This window comes from Boleophthalmus pectinirostris, unplaced genomic scaffold, assembly GCF_026225935.1.
Source record: "Boleophthalmus pectinirostris isolate CB_2022bp ecotype Guang Dong unplaced genomic scaffold, ASM2622593v1 HiC_scaffold_18, whole genome shotgun sequence".
Classification (NCBI taxonomy): domain Eukaryota; kingdom Metazoa; phylum Chordata; class Actinopteri; order Gobiiformes; family Gobiidae; genus Boleophthalmus; species Boleophthalmus pectinirostris.
In genome coordinates this window covers 27,453,906-27,471,633 of record NW_026571133.1, presented here as the reverse complement: position 1 = coordinate 27,471,633, position 17,728 = coordinate 27,453,906, and the positions used below count along the sequence as shown (strand labels likewise).

General features: G+C 40.8%; 1 protein-coding gene across 1 annotated transcript; it reads left to right on the top strand.

Annotated features, from left to right (window-relative positions):
• Positions 1 to 770: 770 nt before the first annotated feature.
• prrc2b (proline-rich coiled-coil 2B) lies at positions 771 to 17,487 on the top strand. Its single transcript, XM_020925261.2, has 30 exons — positions 771 to 935; positions 2,181 to 2,358; positions 2,434 to 2,608; positions 2,707 to 2,809; positions 3,402 to 3,609; positions 3,736 to 4,049; positions 4,118 to 4,242; positions 4,330 to 4,493; positions 4,582 to 4,669; positions 4,746 to 4,902; positions 5,188 to 5,527; positions 5,619 to 5,806; positions 6,992 to 7,181; positions 7,250 to 7,451; positions 7,526 to 9,502; positions 9,622 to 9,779; positions 9,850 to 9,965; positions 10,054 to 10,195; positions 10,264 to 10,340; positions 10,409 to 10,696; positions 10,769 to 10,870; positions 10,957 to 11,149; positions 11,221 to 11,318; positions 11,385 to 11,512; positions 11,615 to 11,855; positions 12,108 to 12,275; positions 12,358 to 12,437; positions 12,530 to 12,602; positions 14,277 to 14,510; positions 17,352 to 17,487. The coding sequence occupies exons 2-29, from the start codon at positions 2,244 to 2,246 to the stop codon at positions 14,502 to 14,504; spliced, it is 6,438 nt and encodes a 2,145-aa protein (XP_020780920.2). The 5' UTR covers positions 771 to 935; positions 2,181 to 2,243; the 3' UTR covers positions 14,505 to 14,510; positions 17,352 to 17,487.
• Positions 17,488 to 17,728: the final 241 nt, after the last annotated feature.

The window sequence follows — 17,728 nt, the reverse complement described above, 5'->3', positions numbered from 1 at the left end:
TGTAGAACCTCATAAGATCAAGTATATGAATGTTTTATTAAAAAAACGCATGTTTGAAATAATCACAGTGTGTTCAGTCAGGAACCTTATTCATTTGTGATCAGTTGTGATAAGTGTCATCTTCCTGGACAGACCCTGTAGTCTGTAGGACATACTATTTTACTTTTTTTCTAGTTTAAATAATATAATACAATTAACATACTAGAAATGCGTACACCCAAGTGAACTGAATAAAAGTGGACCATTTGGTGGGACATAGGGATGAACTTAGGAAAATATAACTTGTGGTACCTGTGATACCTGCTAAACTGAGGCCAAATTGAAGGATAAAATATTTTGTCTGATCAAACTGAATGTTAAATATGACGAGCCCTTTTATTTCAAGGCTCAACAGTGAAAAATGCAGAACAATTTAAATTTACATTGAAAGAAGCTTTCTGATATTCCACCTTCTACTCACATGACAAACCTTTTTACTCTTTACTCAGTGTGTAGTAATATATGTACTGAATCTGGCCTTAATTCCAGCAGTAGGTCTAACCAAAGGACAGGTAGCCACCATTTAAAATGACAACAGAGGGTAAAAGAAATCTATCGTGACAGCTTCTGACATTTATGTAGCAATTGCCCCACCTAGTGACAATTGTTGTGTACGTTATCGTGCGTGTGGCTGTATTTGCTCTGTTTAACCACACGGGTGTTTGGTTGGGACGTCTCCCTCCGTTTGTGGTGACGCATGACGCTCTTCCACAGCCGCTTGTGCTTCACTCTACCCCGCTCAGTCTCAGGCCGGGTAGGACCCCAGCAACAACTCTGCGATCAATTCAACCTATGTAGATCGGGTTTTACAATCGCCTTCCATCCTTTGACTAAACAGCATTTTGTGGGAATATATAACCACCATTCTTTGGAATACAAACTAAGTCACTCACTGGGTAAGTATTTGACGCAGTTGATGAAGTGAAATATACACTTTTTGGTGTTTTCTTCGCTGCCTAGTTTTATTGTTGCTTTGTTCTGGGCAGCAGCCATTTTTAATCGCCTTGCCCTACATTCCCTTTTCTGTCTCCATAGCTTGCTAATGTTGAGGTTAATAACAGTCACAAGGGGAGAGGCTCTAAAATGTCCAAAACACACTGTGTGTTTTATTATGGTGCGTACAAATAAAGACACTGGCCCCAAGGCCTGTCATGGTTGTTGTTGGGGAGACTAGTAGGCGGCTAGTTTAATGGGAATGCCCTTTCGCTAGTTTGTGGACAACCTGCGATTAACCTCTAATGCGTGCTTTGGCGCATGTTGTGACATTTTGACCAAGTATTATATTCCGATAATAGTGAAGTGTACGCTTAAATTGCATGATGAGTTGTCTTTAGAATGGCGAACATGAAAATGGTAGCCACCAGCTTCTGATGTTTACATTACCATTTCCATTAGCCTAGCTGCTGGCTGGCTAGCATTTTCCACTAGCAAGGGCTGCTTCTTTCTTGCGCTGTGATCGTGAGGGCTCACTATATAATGTGGGCATACATAGCGTATTGGATGGTGATATTTGTCTTTCAAATAAACATTTGTTTCAAAAGCAAAGCAAACGCTGTTCAGATCGGGCTAGTCTAGTTGTGAGTGTAAGTGTAACCTAGGGCCTGTCTCTGTACATCATGTTATATGTTTTGTGTTTTCCAGTGCTGTATGGGCTGTAAAGGTATTATAGATTCAGTTGTGTCTGTCAAACCCAAAAGCAGCGTAATTGTACCTTTTGTAATGGTTAGCCATATGAAAACTCGATTACATCACATACACCAGTCTTAACGCTGTGATTCAAGCTATCCCCCAGTTTGCCATATCTCCATGTGTTTTAAATAAACTGTGTCAGCATTTCAAGTTTCTTCCACTCTTCACTTGTCAAAAATAGCATTATAAACTATGTAAATTATTATGGAGGCACACATCAAGTGGATTTGGACAATTTTACTTTAGTTGTGCATTTGCCAACTTTAGTGTTGAATTTCTACAAGTGAAACTAGAACCTGAATTAATAAAATGGCAATGGAAGTAAGAAATATTTCTGGCCAAACGTACACTTGAGGTTGGGAGGTTGAAATAATCAACTGCAATACTGCAAAAATATGGCTTTTTTGTTATTAATTTCTTATTTTTTCATTTGTACATTTCTTTTCTTGAAGTATCAGAAGGCATTGGGAAGAGGAGAAAAGAAAAATTTCCATACTCGATGACATTACATCGCAATGTCCGATCGTTTGGGGCAAATTACCAAGTCCAAGGATGGGAAAAGCAAGTATTCCTCGCTCAGCCTATTTGACAAGTACAAGGGAAAATCAATAGAAACCCCTAAAAATACAGGTAATTTGCTGCTGTTCATATTTCAGAAAATATGAAATATTAGTTTCAAGTATTTTTTTCTCACCTAAAATGTAGTAGTTCCTCGACATGGCTTACAGAGTCTTGGCAAAGTGGCAACAGCCCGGCGTATGCCCCCACCTGCTCTGCCGAGTTTAAAATCTGAAAACAAAGGAAACGATCCAAACGTGGTCATTGTGCCTAAAGACGGAACAGGATGGGCAAACAAGCAGGAACAACCCGATCAAAAGAGGTAAATGGAGGCAAAATTTGGTTTCAGTGTCATCTGAGAAATTAAAAATTGACTGACACGTGCTAGACTTTCAAGTTTTTTTCTTCTTATTTATACAGTTCTATTGTATCAATACAACAGCTGCAGGAGTTGCAGCCGCAGCAGGCTTTACAGAAATCTGTCTCCAATCTTCAGAAACCATCACCAATAGCCAACCCAGAGGTGTGTTTTATGGTTTTGTATTGCTCAGTGTGGAATACTGTTTACCTAATGGCTATATGTGACCACTGTGGTGGCTGCATTGTCAGATGTGATCATACTGATCATGTTAGCAGGTGAACACATCATTGAACTGATCCAACTAATTTTGATATGTTCAAAAATAAAATCTCAATTGTTTTTGCACACTGGACAATTGCAATTGTCACTTGTTTTATTGAGCAATAACCCTGCTTTGCATGTATGAAACTCAGGAGTAACTTGTTTCTTCAAAATCATTGATTTCACAATTTTACAGTTTTTCAAATTAGTTAATCAAATTATTAGATTAATTTCACAGCCCTACCACTTATTAAATGACATTAAACTAAGTGAAAACTGTAAGATGTTCCACATAAACTCTAAAAAGTTAATAAGCTGGTTTAGCCTTTAACCCATATTAAGAACCTGATACGTAATCTGTATCTATGCATTTGTAAAACTGTCTACAATGATACGTTATTGGACTGGTTATTCTATTACATGTGGTAAGCCAGCATCTTTAATGTACTTTGTCAACGAATGTAGTTGGTGATTATTTTCCTGTGTCCCATAGAACACAAACACAGGTGGACCAAAGCAATGGGCCCAGCTAAATGGAAAGGGAGTAGAGCCGGATGGTTTAAGGGGCTCAAGCCGACTTCAACCCTTCTCTCACGAGGAATTTCCCACACTGAAAGCAGCTGGAGAACAGGACAAGGCTGGCAAGGAAAGAAGCGGCTTCGATCCGTCGTATGGGCCAGGACCAAGCCTCCGCCCCCAGAGTAGGTTTTCCTTTATAATATACAGTAATATTAGAACCATTCCCTTAATTCAACACTCACTCTTCTGAACTGCATTTGCGTGAAAATACTCTTTTTCTCCAATCTATCCAATCTGTTTCTCACTAGATGTAACAAGCTGGAGGGAAGGTGGTGGCAGGAACCTTCAACCTTCATCTCTGACCCTCGCTCTGCCAGCAGATCCTGAGGGGAAGCCTACTGCCATCGGTGAGTCTGGGACACTCTCAGCCTCATCTCACCCTTCCTCTGCCACTGCTACCACTTCATCCACTTCAACAATAACTCCACCACCAAGCTTTGATCCTAAAGAGCCTTCCCTGAGACCAGCTCAGCCTGTTCGCAGAACAGCGGTCCCTACAGCCCTGCAATACCAGCTCCAACATACTTCTACTGCGGTCTACCATGATATGTTACCTGCTTTTGTAAGTACATTTAAGTATGTGCTGCTCTTTGGTATACCAGGTACAATTTATAGTTTTTGTTCTCTTAGATGTGCTCAAAAGAAACACGGGAGGCCCCAGGACCAGACCATGCACATAATACTATATCAGCCCCTGTTCGTTTTGAAAGTAAACCAACTTTTAGACACAACTATGCTAAACCAGAGTTGGTAAAGTAAGTGCATATACATGGCTCATAGACTGAAAATTATATCACAATTGAATAGAGCACTACTAATTTGAAACTTATTTTTGAATGCAGTGGAGACTTGAGGAGAGAGAACCGCTTTGTTCGTGCACCACCAAGGGTCTCCTCTCAACCCATCCGCAGGCCAGGTGACAAGCCACTTCGGCCAGCTATCATTAATCCCGAAGACCTGAAGGATCTGGATGATCTAGACAATGACTGTGAGGATGGATGGGCAGGTAATTTTCTCACAATAACTGTGATTTCAAGGTAAAACATGGACACTTTTAAAAGAAATTACAAATGTTATTTTTGTATCTGCCTTAGGACTCCATGAAGAGGTGGATTATAGTGAAAAACTTAAATTTAGTGATGATGAAGAGGATCATGCTCCTTGTGAGAAAAACAAACCATGGTAAACATTTTTTTTGGAACAGTTTTAAGAAATACCATGACTATAGTTCTAATTGTATGTGTTTACAATATCACAGGACTGATTGGGAAAACGAAAACCAGCGTGACTGCCACTCCTCCCTAAGTTTAGAAGATTCTCACCCCCAGGAGAGCCCAGAAGATAACTATCGCTACCAACATCATCATGAACCTCCTAGGAAAACCAGTGGCAGATGCATCTCCGCAGACAGTCAGGTCAGTCCATATGGCATCTTGTTTTTCTACTCTCTCTTGAGACAACGTGTCTAAGTTTAACTCTTAACGTTGTTAGTCACAGAGTGAACACATTAAGGATTAAAATTCCTGAGAGACCTACACTGAAGGGAATATGAAAGGCACAACGTCTCTGAGCCTTTGTGAATTGGGCCAGATGACCCTGTTGTTACTATAGCGATGTGTGACTGCCTATTGTTAACTGTAACATATACGGCCATAACAATATATACTTTTTTTTTTTATTCTTTACATTACTAACCACAGCAGAAACACCATGGTGACCCTGCAGGGGAACAAGAGGACCACCAACGGCAATCTCATGTTCAGCCTCCAAGCAGGGGGAAGTTTGTGCCCGCTGAGTTGTCTGAAGCTGTTGAAAGAGCACGCAGACGTCGAGAGGAGGAGGAGCGACGTGCACGGGAGGAACGATTGGCTGCATGTGCTGAAAAACTTAAAAAACTGGATGAAAAGTTTGGCAAAATCGAGAGACAGACTTCTAAAACAGATGACAGCAACAAAGATCTAGAGGGAAGGGATGTTACTCTTTCTCCCAACCGAGATCAAAATAAATGCCAGCATGACACCTGGCAATACAGCACAAAGGGTAAAAAAAAAAAAAAAGTCTTTAAAATAATGGTCTTTTATGTGACAAATTGATGCTAACATTGCATGTTTTCTTCTCATTCACCTAACAGATGGAAATGAGAGTGCCACTGATAACACTTCTGCGCATAGCTATCAAGAGGAATCGGGCTTCTCTGGTTATCGTGGAAGTGACGAGGAAGGTCTAGAGCCCTCTTCCCCCCCAGGAGACAATACTGTTCGCCATACAGCTAAACCAATTCCTCCCCGCTTTCAAAAGCAGCCACATCACCAGCAACAGGTGAATTTATTCAGAAAATACATTAATTCTTGCCCATGTGTCTAGGAAGACTGTAGGAATGAACAAAAACATTTCACTGTATAACCTCGACAGCATGTGTCTTAAACATTTTCTGGTGCATCCTGTGTTCTCCATATTACATGCAGATTCTATGGGGGATGCGCATCTCGGTTCACTCAACACTGTGTTTCAAGAAGTTATGTGTCGCATCATGAATTTTGATACACCATGTTTAAGAAAAACTAACTTGCGGCAAAATATACACTTGAGTCCAAAAGCATCTAGCTAGATGCGTTTGGCACATTTTTTATGCTGGAGTCTGCATTAGACATTAGAAAAGTTGAGGGGTCAATTTCTCATGTGATGTAAGTTTTACATGCAGGAGAGAGAGTAGTGCAGAGGAGTGCATAGTATAGTGCCACTGGCCACAGCCATGGCTTGCCCTAAACCCAGAAAAGATGTGTGAGACTGGGGACAGAGATAAAAGCTGGCACACCTGCCATACTTTTTCCTTTGTTATCAGTCAGATGGATTTACACCACACTTGTGTGTGTTGTGGGTTTGTTGTTATGCTCAAAACTTATCCATCATGTTCCAACAAAGTTTCCCCATGGGTTTTCCACCATCCCTGGCTCCACCTTTTAAGAAGCCTTATCTTTCTGTGTATTAGGTCATTATAAGGTCAACTTTGTGGTATTTTAATAATTATAACATTAACTTAAAGGATAGATCAGAGACCAGAAAGTAAATGTTTAGGGTGCACATAATTGTTTAGGGTTCCGTGGCCTGTACTTACTGGCACAGGCAAACTGACCCGCTGCCCAGTGACCTCATCATGCAGCACTGTTTGTGAACAATGTTAACATTAAATGCTAACTCCATAGTGAAGAAAATAAACCTAGTGTCATGACGTATATCTAAGGTTGTGAGGCACATGAATATTGCTGTGACATGCGCTTCTTCGTAAGGATTTGGATTAAAAAGTGTGAGGGAGAGAGATGACAATACTTCAGTCACTGTCCACAGTTCTTGCTGAACATAAATGTGGAACAGCTGTGTTGTTTGAAGCTTTCTCTTATGAGAATTATCAGCCCACATGACAAAGCTTGTGCATGTACATTAACAACTTTGGTCCACCTCCTTGCCAAGCCAAACACAAATGTAACATGTTTTATGTTTTAATAGGAACAATCATACAAAATGCAGCACTGGCAACAATCAGGCCATCCATCCACCACTGGCTCAAGTCATGCTCAGCGGGGTTATTATCCCCCACATGTTCTTGGATTTGACCCTCGCTGGATGATGATGCCACCTTATATGGATCCCCGAATGACACAAGGAAGATCTCCTGTGGAATATTATTCATCTTCAGGTTGGTAGTGCTTACTGCACATACTGTGAATGTAGCTTACTTTTAGTAACTTTTTTTTTTTTTTTTAGCAGGGATGATAAAACCCATGATGGCCCAGGATCACAGCCCTGTGTCTGATGAAGGTTGCCATTCAAGTTTGCATCCAGAGAGGAGAGCACCTTCCACCGAATCCTGCACCATGTGGAACCAAGAAAGCTATCCCTTGCGCAGCTTCACTCCACCCTATCAAAGACAACATGAAGGCTCTGAGAGTTTGCGCCACGATGACAGGCAAATAATTTATGCTGATACCAATACCCTGTACTTTCATGTAATTAACTGTCTTCTTTTTTTTCTTTTTGAAGAGGTGATATGACATGCCCCCAACATGACTCTTATGAAGAGAGAGCTAAAGAACGCCTAGATCGTCTTCAAGATAATCTCTCTTGTCATTCATACCACAATAGAGGACCAGACAGGGAAAACAGACACCATGATGAATTACTGTCTCCAGCTCACCCTCCCCACCATGGAGACGCTGATTATCAAAGAGTGGACCACAGAGACAAATACATGAGGGAGGCAGCTGAGTCACATGATGATGCATCAGACAAGGATATTTGGAAGAGAGATTCACTGAAGAAAGACAATGGTCAGTGGTCTGAACCCAGTTCTAGCTGCAGCAGTGTTGGACAGCCTTCTGAGACTAGTGGAAGAATGCTTACTCGCAGAACTGGACCAATCAAAAAGCCAGTTCTCAAAGCTCTAAAAGTAGAAGATAAGGAAAACGAAAAGCCTAAAGCAGAGCCTGATGAGAAACCTGTACCATATCGCCTTGAAAAAGAAGTTCTCACCAATGTGTATGACTTGAAGAAAGATAACCAACCAGCAAACAACAGGCGCTCTGCTTCACCCATTGAAAAACAATCTGAAGAGAAGCAGCGACAGTCCCCTGCTCAAACTAAAACTGACAAATCTTTGTGCACCAACAATGAGGACTTTCCAAAAGACAACAGCTGGGAGAATGGCAAGATTCATTCACCTAGAGATGGCCATGAAAATCGTGAGCCACAGTTACATCGCCGTAATAATTGGATTTTTATTGACGAAGAGCAGGCCTTTGGTGGTGTGAGGGTCACAGGTAGAGGTGGCAGTCGTGGTTTTAGGGAATTTAACTCAAGAGGAGGGAGAGGTGGAAGAACTGCAGATGGTCTCAGAGCAACTTACAACAACAATAACAACAGTGGAAGTGTCACTCACCGGGCAAGCAGAGGCCGTGCAGTCCCTAGGGATCATGTAAAGATGGAAGAATTCCAAAGGGGTAAGCCAAGGAGACGCAATGTTAGTGAAACCTTGAGCGAAGCTTCAGAATATGAAGAAATGCCCAAGAGACGCCGTCAGAAGGGGTCCGAAAATAGTGAAATATACACAGAACCTGAAGTCCGGAAAGCTGACAGGGATTCTTGGAGATCAAACAAGGTGTATACTGATGACCAAGCATCAACTGATTCCAGAGAAAAACCCAAAGCAAGAGGTGTTGGGGGTCGTGCCCTTCCTCCAAGGCTGAACATAAGTGGAGGCTACAATCGAAACTATGGTGGTTCTAGAGACATGTCGTCATGGAGGGGCCGTGGAACTCAGTTTACTAACAGTGGGTCAGGGCAAGAAAACGGTTATGATCCAGGACATGAAAACGTTTACTCGCGTAGATCTGCTGTTGAGAATGTGAAATACACCCCTAAATTTACAGTATCCTTAAATGAAAATGGCACAGAAGAGCGTGAAGGGGAGTACTACTTTGACAATGACAACCCTGACAGACAAGTTTTAAGAAGACGCAGACCACCTCGTCAAGACAAACCCCCACGTTTCCGAAGGTTAAGGCAAGAACGTGACCCCAGCTCAAACCAGTGGACAAGTGATGAATACTTAAATGGTGACTTTGCAAACTGGCCTTCACGCTCCAAAGGAGATGACAGCTGGCCCAGTGGACACTATACTGTGCGTTCTGCACAACATGGTCAAGCAGAGGAATGGGAAACTGGTTCAGACACCAGTGACTTTGGGGACTGGCGGGACAAGAGGAGTGGAAGTAGCAGCTCAGCTCAACAGGGCCTCTCTGATATCCCTTCTGACCCAGGTCATGGTGAACCAGGTGCCAGTGAGAAAAGAGAACTTTCAAAGAGAAGCTTTTCCAGTCAGAGACCTCTTGTAGATCGACAGAACAGAAAAGGAGAGCCACCTGTCCTGGAAACAAACAAAATTTCACGTACACCTGAAAATCCTCCACCAACTTCATCAAACAGAAGTGACAATTGGCCTAATGGAAGTGTATGTAGGAGGTAAGATTTAACCTTTTGTTTAGCATATAACTTGATTTACCATATTTCTGCAATATTGTTCTGTTGTATTGCATGTTTCATGGGTTTATATGTATTAGCCTAACTGTTTTTAAACCCAGGACCCCAGAAGAGGCCGGATCAGTTTATGGCATAGATCAGTCTGAGGAAAGGGATACGTGTGAGTCCACTGGGAAGAAATTAAACAAGGACCTAAAGCAAGGACCTGTGAAGACCGACCTTGAACCCTTGTCACAGTATGAGCTTGGTAGCTATCAACGTGAGTTCTATTTCAAATGTATTTTTTATTCTATAACAGAATGTATATTTAACCATTTGTGTTCCAATAGTTGAAAGTGACACAGGAGGACCAGTGCCAAGCTCAGATGGTTACCAGGAAGCCTTGTCTAAGAAGCAGAGACGTCCACAAGATGAAGAAAGGAGGAGAAAGGAACAGGGAGCTACAGTAAGCTGAGCATTTATTCAATGTGGCAATCTGATTGTATAATTTGTAAATTTATAATTTTTACCTTTTTTTTTTTTTTTTTTTTTAGATACCAGGGAAGAACAGGGTTATGGCATCTAAGATTCCTCCACGCTTTGCAAAAAAGCAAGGAAGCGTGACAATTGACCACCCAGAGGAAGCACTCTCTTCAAATAATCTTGGAACAGAAATCTGGGAAACCAATAGCTCAGGTAGTTTGATATCAGTATTTACAGTGCATAGAAACTTAGAGCATGTTTTCATTTTTCCATTTTTGTAGCTCTTTCCGTTCCTACTTCAGGTGGAGATTCTTGGACTAAACAGGTCTCATACACGGGGAGTGAGCCCAACTCTGAGGTACACTCCTTTAAATTATTGTCCAAAGATGATATTTATTCTTAAATTTGTTTTCTTTCTTGAATCAGGACTCTGATGCAAGCCCAGATCAAAGCAAAGAACAACACAAGCCAGGCCCTATTGGGAATGAACGCTCATTGAAAAACCGCAAAGGTTCAGAAGGTGTTGATAGGCTTGAAGGTGGTCCCATTACACCAGTCAATGGTGTGGATCTTCATGTGGACAGTGTACTGCCTGTGCCTCCAATTGAGTTTGGTGTCAGTGCCAAAGACTCTGATTTTAGTCTACAGCCAGGTTCTACTGCAGTGCCTGTGTCAAATCCTGTAAACAAGCTTCAGGATGCACTTACCAACAATGTAAGTGGTTCAAACTGTTAAAATCAAATTTATACACAAAAGGGTAACATACACCAATATGTGTGTTTCTAGACTGCGCTTAATCAGACTATCCCAATGCTCCGTTCGAACCATTTGCAGCCTGGTATAAACCTCAATCCCTTATCATTTCCTTCTGCTGACTTGACGTTGAAAGTATGTGTTTTACCTAACATTACATTTTTTATTTATTTACCTTTCTCAATTTTTGATAAAAAATAATGTTTTCTTTTACCATTCAGATGGAGTCTGCTCGTAAAGCATGGGAGAACTCCCAGTCACTGCCTGAGCAGGGATCTCCTGGAGGTAGTAGTTCTGGCCCTCAGCCTCCATGCAGTGTAGGTTCATCTAGTGGTGTCAGCTATAGCTCTTTTGGTGGAGTGTCCATGCCTCCAATGCCTGTAGCATCAGTTGCACCCTCCATGTCAATGCAAGGTAAAAAAAAAGAAGTAATTATTACGTAATCTTTAATTTCACACAAATAATGTAATGATTTGTCTCTGTAGGAAACCATATTCCCCCTTTGTACTTGGATGGTCATGTATTTCCTAGCCAACCTCGCCTTGTGCCACCAACCTTGACACAACAACAATCTTATCAACAGGTATATAGACTAGAAACTAGCTATGGTTCTAATTTGTCAGTGTGTTACATTTGTTGTTCATTTCAGGCGGCTGCAGCCCAGCAGATTCCTATCTCTTTGCACACATCTCTTCAGGCTCAGGCTCAGCTGGGGCTTCGAGGGGGTCTTCCTGTCTCTCAGTCTCAAGAGATGTTCAGTTCAATTCCCCCATTCAGGTACTACTTACCCTGTGTTGTACAACTTTGGAAATGTAAATGGTACCATGTATCACTTGCTGTTGCCCATATGTCATACATATATGCTTTTGTTTTTTTTAGATCCCAGGTTTATATGCACCCAAATCTGTCCCAGCCCAACCCTATGGTTCTGTCTGGTGGAGCCCCTCTCAAAGGGCCCTACTCAAGTTTTCCTGGTATGCAGCCTTCTGAAATGGTGAAGCCTCAGTCAAACTCTCACTATCAGCCAATGAATGGCAACCAGCCTATGGTGTATGATAACCAGATGAATCAGGGTCCTGGAATGGGGTCTTCCCAGTTAATGGACTCTCAACTCATCCAGGTCAGTTAATAAAGTTGCATAGAAACTTCCTGATAAAGTAGCAATAATGACTTATTCATATGCTTTTTAGTAGTAGTTTTCTTCATAGATGATTCTTAGCAGGATACCTATTTAATTAATGAAATTCATCTATGAGTGGTCTGTTGAAGAAATGTTTTTTTAATGTATTCATCTAGACAGTGTTTTTGAAACAACGTCTGATTGATCTAAATGTTTTCGAATCCATCTTTTTAAAGTACCTTTATCTTGCAGGTAACCATGCCTCTACCTGGCTCCCAGCTACGCTACGGATCTGCGCAGCAGCATCTGATTCTTCCCCAGTCCATACAGTTGCAACAGGGGCAGAACTTGTCTGTGGGTGCTCCACGTCGGATGATGCCCCCAGGTTCACAGCCCCCTGTCATACCCGGTAGTAGAGAGGTACCTACATGTCCCCCACAGCAAGTTAGTGTTGTCAAATTTTACAGGCAGATATTTGCATTTTTGGTTTATTTAATCCTAGGGGTCACAGATGGACATGAAGAATTTTCAGTTCTCTGAAAAACCCAGTCATTCCCCGGGTATCTCTGGAGGAACATATAGGTGTGCTAATTATAATAAGAATAATAATTATTATTATTACATTATAGGACATTTGCAGTTTAGGATATGTTCTAAATCTAATTTTGTTTTAGGCCTGGGTCTGCAAGTCCCAGTGGGAAGCCCTCTGGTCCTGGAGGACCTCTGGCCACACACTTTCCTCAACAGGTATAATTTAACCCCCCCCCCTCCCCCCCTTTTTTTTTTTTTTACCATGCATTGGCAATGCATTAGTGTTTTTAGTTTAGGTATATAAAAAGTAATTAGCAAAAAAAATACAAGATAATACTAAAACAGGGCAGTAAATGGAATACTGTTAAAGATTATTGGCCTATAGTGATGTCATTTGAATCGCAGTCATGAAGCTCCAACATACTTTACATTATGCAGTTAAACATTGTTGACTATAGTAGCCATTGTTTTGCGCTTCATATAAACTACTCATTGCTTATGATGTAGTCCTAGCACTCCGTGTTGGTTGTGTACAGAAACTTCATACCAATTAAGATTTACAATGATTTCCAAAATGTCTACATAATATTATAGATACACCATTCTGTTTGTTTGTTTCCACTGAGATGGTATTTCTTTGCCAGGACTATTCCACAGTGCAGCATTGAACTTAAAGTGTTAGTAGACCAAAATCGACTTTTTATATCATTCCACCATGTTATAAAGTTTTTCCTTTATTAAAACATACCTGAAGAGGTTTTAGATGTCATCCATGCATGTTTAAACGGCGAAGAATAGTTCTGCGTCAACTCAACGCACACTGCCGTCATCACCTTGTCGCCATCGTTTTTGATTTATGGATCTGCATCAAGATCTATGCGCCGCGAAGTAATTCACCGCTAAAATGCTAGGGGGCTAGAATATGTCCTTTCATATATACGGTCTATGTGTATGACCTGCAGACGTATAATCTGTGAAAAGTTGTAATATGAACCATCTCCAACGTGATAAAAGCACAAAACAGACTCACCATTAGTCCTTTTTAAGTCCAATAGGAGCGAGCTGTTTTTTGAGCGCTTGGTTTATGCAAATTAGCCACGCGCTTTTAAGTTTTGTTTCTGTAAAACATAAACAAATATGCTCAAATCTGTATTAAAGACATTACTCAATGTATATTGAAAGAAAGGAAAGCTAAGTACAAGAAATGTATGTAGTGTGGTGGTAGAGAGGACCAGTCACAGCCTTTATTGTCTGCATCTCTTCCCCTGCTGTCTGTGTCTTTTCGACGTGTAGTTAGAAAATTTTATAACTTTTCTGGTGGATGGTCCATCAAATGCTTTTCTTCATGGTGTTATTGCTTTGTCTGAAATGTTTTACAGTATGGGATTAGAATTTTCTATTTTCATGGAGACCAAAGTCTAAGTTGTTGTTTTTTTGTTTAGTTTTTAGTTGTTTTTTTTGAGCTATTAAACCACCTGTAATTGAATAAATGTAAGCTAGAGCTGTTTAATGCCATACTGTGGGACATTCCAGGCAGAGCAATGACTTCTCCATAGAAACAAGCAGGTGACAGACCCCCAACCAAAACTTTACACACTGTACCTTTTAGGACAGACATTGTGCATAATTTACTTTTTTGAGCTTTTTAACCATTTTATAACCTAGTTCCCTCATTGACATACTTGGAAATGTATTTAATTTGATTCATGCCTGCTTCAGGAAGCCTATGAAGTAGGTGTACTCCCTGTGAGCTTCAGAAAACAACAATGATTTCACACGTAGAAACCTGGACTGTCCAAGTTGATAAGGCAATGACTTTTAGTCATTGCTTAATAAATATATAATATTGGACATTTCAATGTTAACGTATTGTTTTAAAATTTTCTCCAGGTTCCTACTGCTCAGGGCAGCATGATGATGCACATGCGCCCACCCACCACTGGCCCTTTCCCTAACCCCATACAGAGACCAGTCATGCAGGTCAACAAATCTGTCATCATTCGCTCCCCCCCTTATTCCAATCCTGGTCGTGACCCGCCTCACTCTGCACCCCCCTCAGCCCCTGAGCCCTCCATCAAAGGGCCAGAGGATGGCATGAAGGTGAGCCACCCACTGTAAATATAGGTAATTCAATAATTTTTTACCACTCCCATATAAATCAGTTCTGTATTTCATTTTCGATATGAGAGAATTCTAAGCATGTCTGTGTTATGTTTTTGGTATTCAAAGCCATTGATTATACAGTCTACATATATTTCACAAAGCATTTTAAGCAACCCAGAATTTAATTGTCAGTTGAGGAGTTAACTTTTAAACTAGGTTCCACACACAGCAGCTGGCTATTTCTGGTCAGAGGGAGGGTCAGTGCAGCCATTTACACTGTAATGTAATTTATGAGGTTTTTCTGTGTCAATACTGACAATTCAGGCAGTGGACAGGGAGCTGCGGGTGGATGTCACTGACACAACACTTAACAAATGAAAAAAAAAAAAAAAAAACATCCCGAAGGAGACTTCTATAAGTCTTTTTGTCTCAGTGCTAATACCGTAATTTCCAGACTATAAGCCGCTACTTTTTTCTCACACTTTGAACCCTGCAGTTAATAAAACGATGCAGCTAATATATGAACGGATTCTTTGTTTGGCACATTGTCCATTCATATATAAGGTCTATGATTTAGCAGCACAGTTGATACGTGCAACCTGAGTGCAGAAAACGCCACTGTCTATGTGGTTAACACATGGATCTAGGGTTAACATGAAGTTGCTACACTAGCTAACGATATTGTCAGCACACTCATGATGCAGCTATTAGTTAACGGCAATTGATCTGGCTGTGGAAAAAGGGAACAGAGCTGCTACATGTGAGCTCAGCATCAATGAGTCAATGGTGAGATTCTGGCGACTGCAGAAAAAAAACAACAAAAGCTTTCAGAGGCGAGAAAATCAGACAGCCCAAACTTGAAAACGTTTTTGAAGACATGGACACTTGCAGCTTATATTCAGGTGTGGCATATAATGTACAATTTTAAAAATTTGTTAAAATTTACTTGATGCAGCTTATATTCAGGTGCACTCAATAGTCCGGAAAATATGGTACTAACTCTTATTAAGAGAGTTATTCACATAACATAATAGTAAAATTGTACACTGCTCAAAAATTAAAGGAACACTTGGAAAACACATCAGATCTCAATATGAAACAAGCTCTATAGCTATACAAATATGGATAGGGCAATGTCAGGATGCCAGTCCTGAAAATGTTAATGGAAATAAAATTTTCAGCCTACAGGGGATTAATTTTATAGACACTCTGAAAATCAAAGTGAAATAATGACGTGGCAGGCTAGTCCACTTTGCCAAAATTTAATTTCTGCAACTCAAAATATTCCTCAATATCTTGTGTGACCCCCATGTGTTTGTGTACATGTTTGACAACGACGTGGCAGATCTGTGTAAGGGCATCACTGAGGAGAGCAACCTGACGGCATCAGATGGACCTAGACATAATGTCCCAGAGATGTTCTATTGGGTTGAAGTTAGGTTCATGACGGCCGTTCAACTGGATCAGTCCCTTCATCCTCCAGGTGCTGCCTGTGTACTCTTGCCACATGAGGCCGGGCATTGTCATGCATCAGGAGGACCCCAGGACCTCCTGCACCAGCGTAGGGTCCGACAGTGGGTTTAAGGATTTCACCCGATACCTAATGACAGTCAGACTGCCGTTTTCAAGGCGGTAGAGTTCTGTACGTCCCTTCATTGCTATGCCTCCTCGGACCATCACTGACCCACCACCACCCTGCTCATGCTGAACCATGTGACAGGCAGCAGAGCAGTCTTCTTGTCTTCTCCAGACTCACGTCTATCACAGGTGCCATCCTGGAGAAGTTGGGCAATCTGTGCAACTGCTGTAGGGTTAAGGAATGTCCTCATTCTCCCAGTAGTGATAATCACTCTAGCCAAAGCCAGCATTAGTGGAAAACTACCCAAAAAGACAAAGAGGGAGAAACTTGACCTCAACATGCAAAACCAGTCCTGTTTTAGGGGTTGTCCTAAAACAGGACTGGTTTTGAACTGTCAATATTTTTTTATAGAAATCCAACATATATTTTTTTTTTCTCTCATTGAAATCTGATGTGTCAAAGTGTTCCTTTATTTTTTTGAGCAGTATATTTGTAGAAACAATTACCTGTTTTTTTTTTCAGGTATAGATTATTTTAGACTGTGACTAAATATTTATTGGGGTTTGAAATGAGCATTAGCCCCAACACAAAAAGCACATCTTTATATACACAGATCTGTCCCCCATTTAATATGTTGTCAGTGACATCTACATCGAACATTTATGGAAATTTGGCAGCTGAACACATTCTGTACTGTACAGGAGACAGGAGTCCCTTAGCCAATCAGGACGCAGTAGGAGGAACGCAATACGCGTTCATACACTGTAAAAAAAAAAAAAAAAAAAAAAAAAGCATGAAAAAATTCCACGAGGCCGCGAAAGGTGAACCGTGATATAGTGAGGGATGACTGTAGAACTAGCCAGCTATTATTGTGCACTGAGCCAATTCATAATAGATTCTAAACTTGAGTTTAGTAGAGGGCAAAAAGCATTATCAATAGTCAAGAGTTACCATGACAAAAGTCAAGCAGGGCAATATGCATATCTCTATATTATATTATATTATATTATGTTATATTATATTATATATATATTTGAGTGCTTACATATTTTTATGAATAGGTATAAGTTCAGATAAGTGAGATACAAGGTAGGTTAACATTCTGTTTGAAAACTGAAAACTTTCCAAATTTATTTTAAGGGTTAATGTGTGTCTTTTACCAGCTTCTTGAAACAGGGCTCAGTCTGTTAATAAAACAAACCATTGAGATTGCAAGAATAATTGCTCATTTCAGTGTTTATGACTCCATCTAATTTTTTTGTTGTTTTGTTTTTGTTATATAGACCAAAACCATCCGAGATGTGCGCAAGGCAGTTGGTGAAGGCAAGGCAACACCTGTGGGATTAACCAGCAAACTACAGGAGCCTCTTCCTACAGGGCAAGCCAAACCAGCACGCACTGGAGCTATCAAACCCCAGGCTGTTAAAGTAGAGGAGGGCAAGGCGTAAAAATGGACCCTAAAATCCTCATTACACAGCCTGTAAACACACAGCCCCTTGCCCCCTCTCTTTTCTTAGAGCAAGGGACTGACAAAAATAAAATGTCCTCACAGACTTTCAGAACTGGACATTATTCCACACCACATATAGAGATATATAAATATATATACATAGAAATAAACAGTCTTTTAAGCAGATCTATTCAATGTCCTCTTTAATTT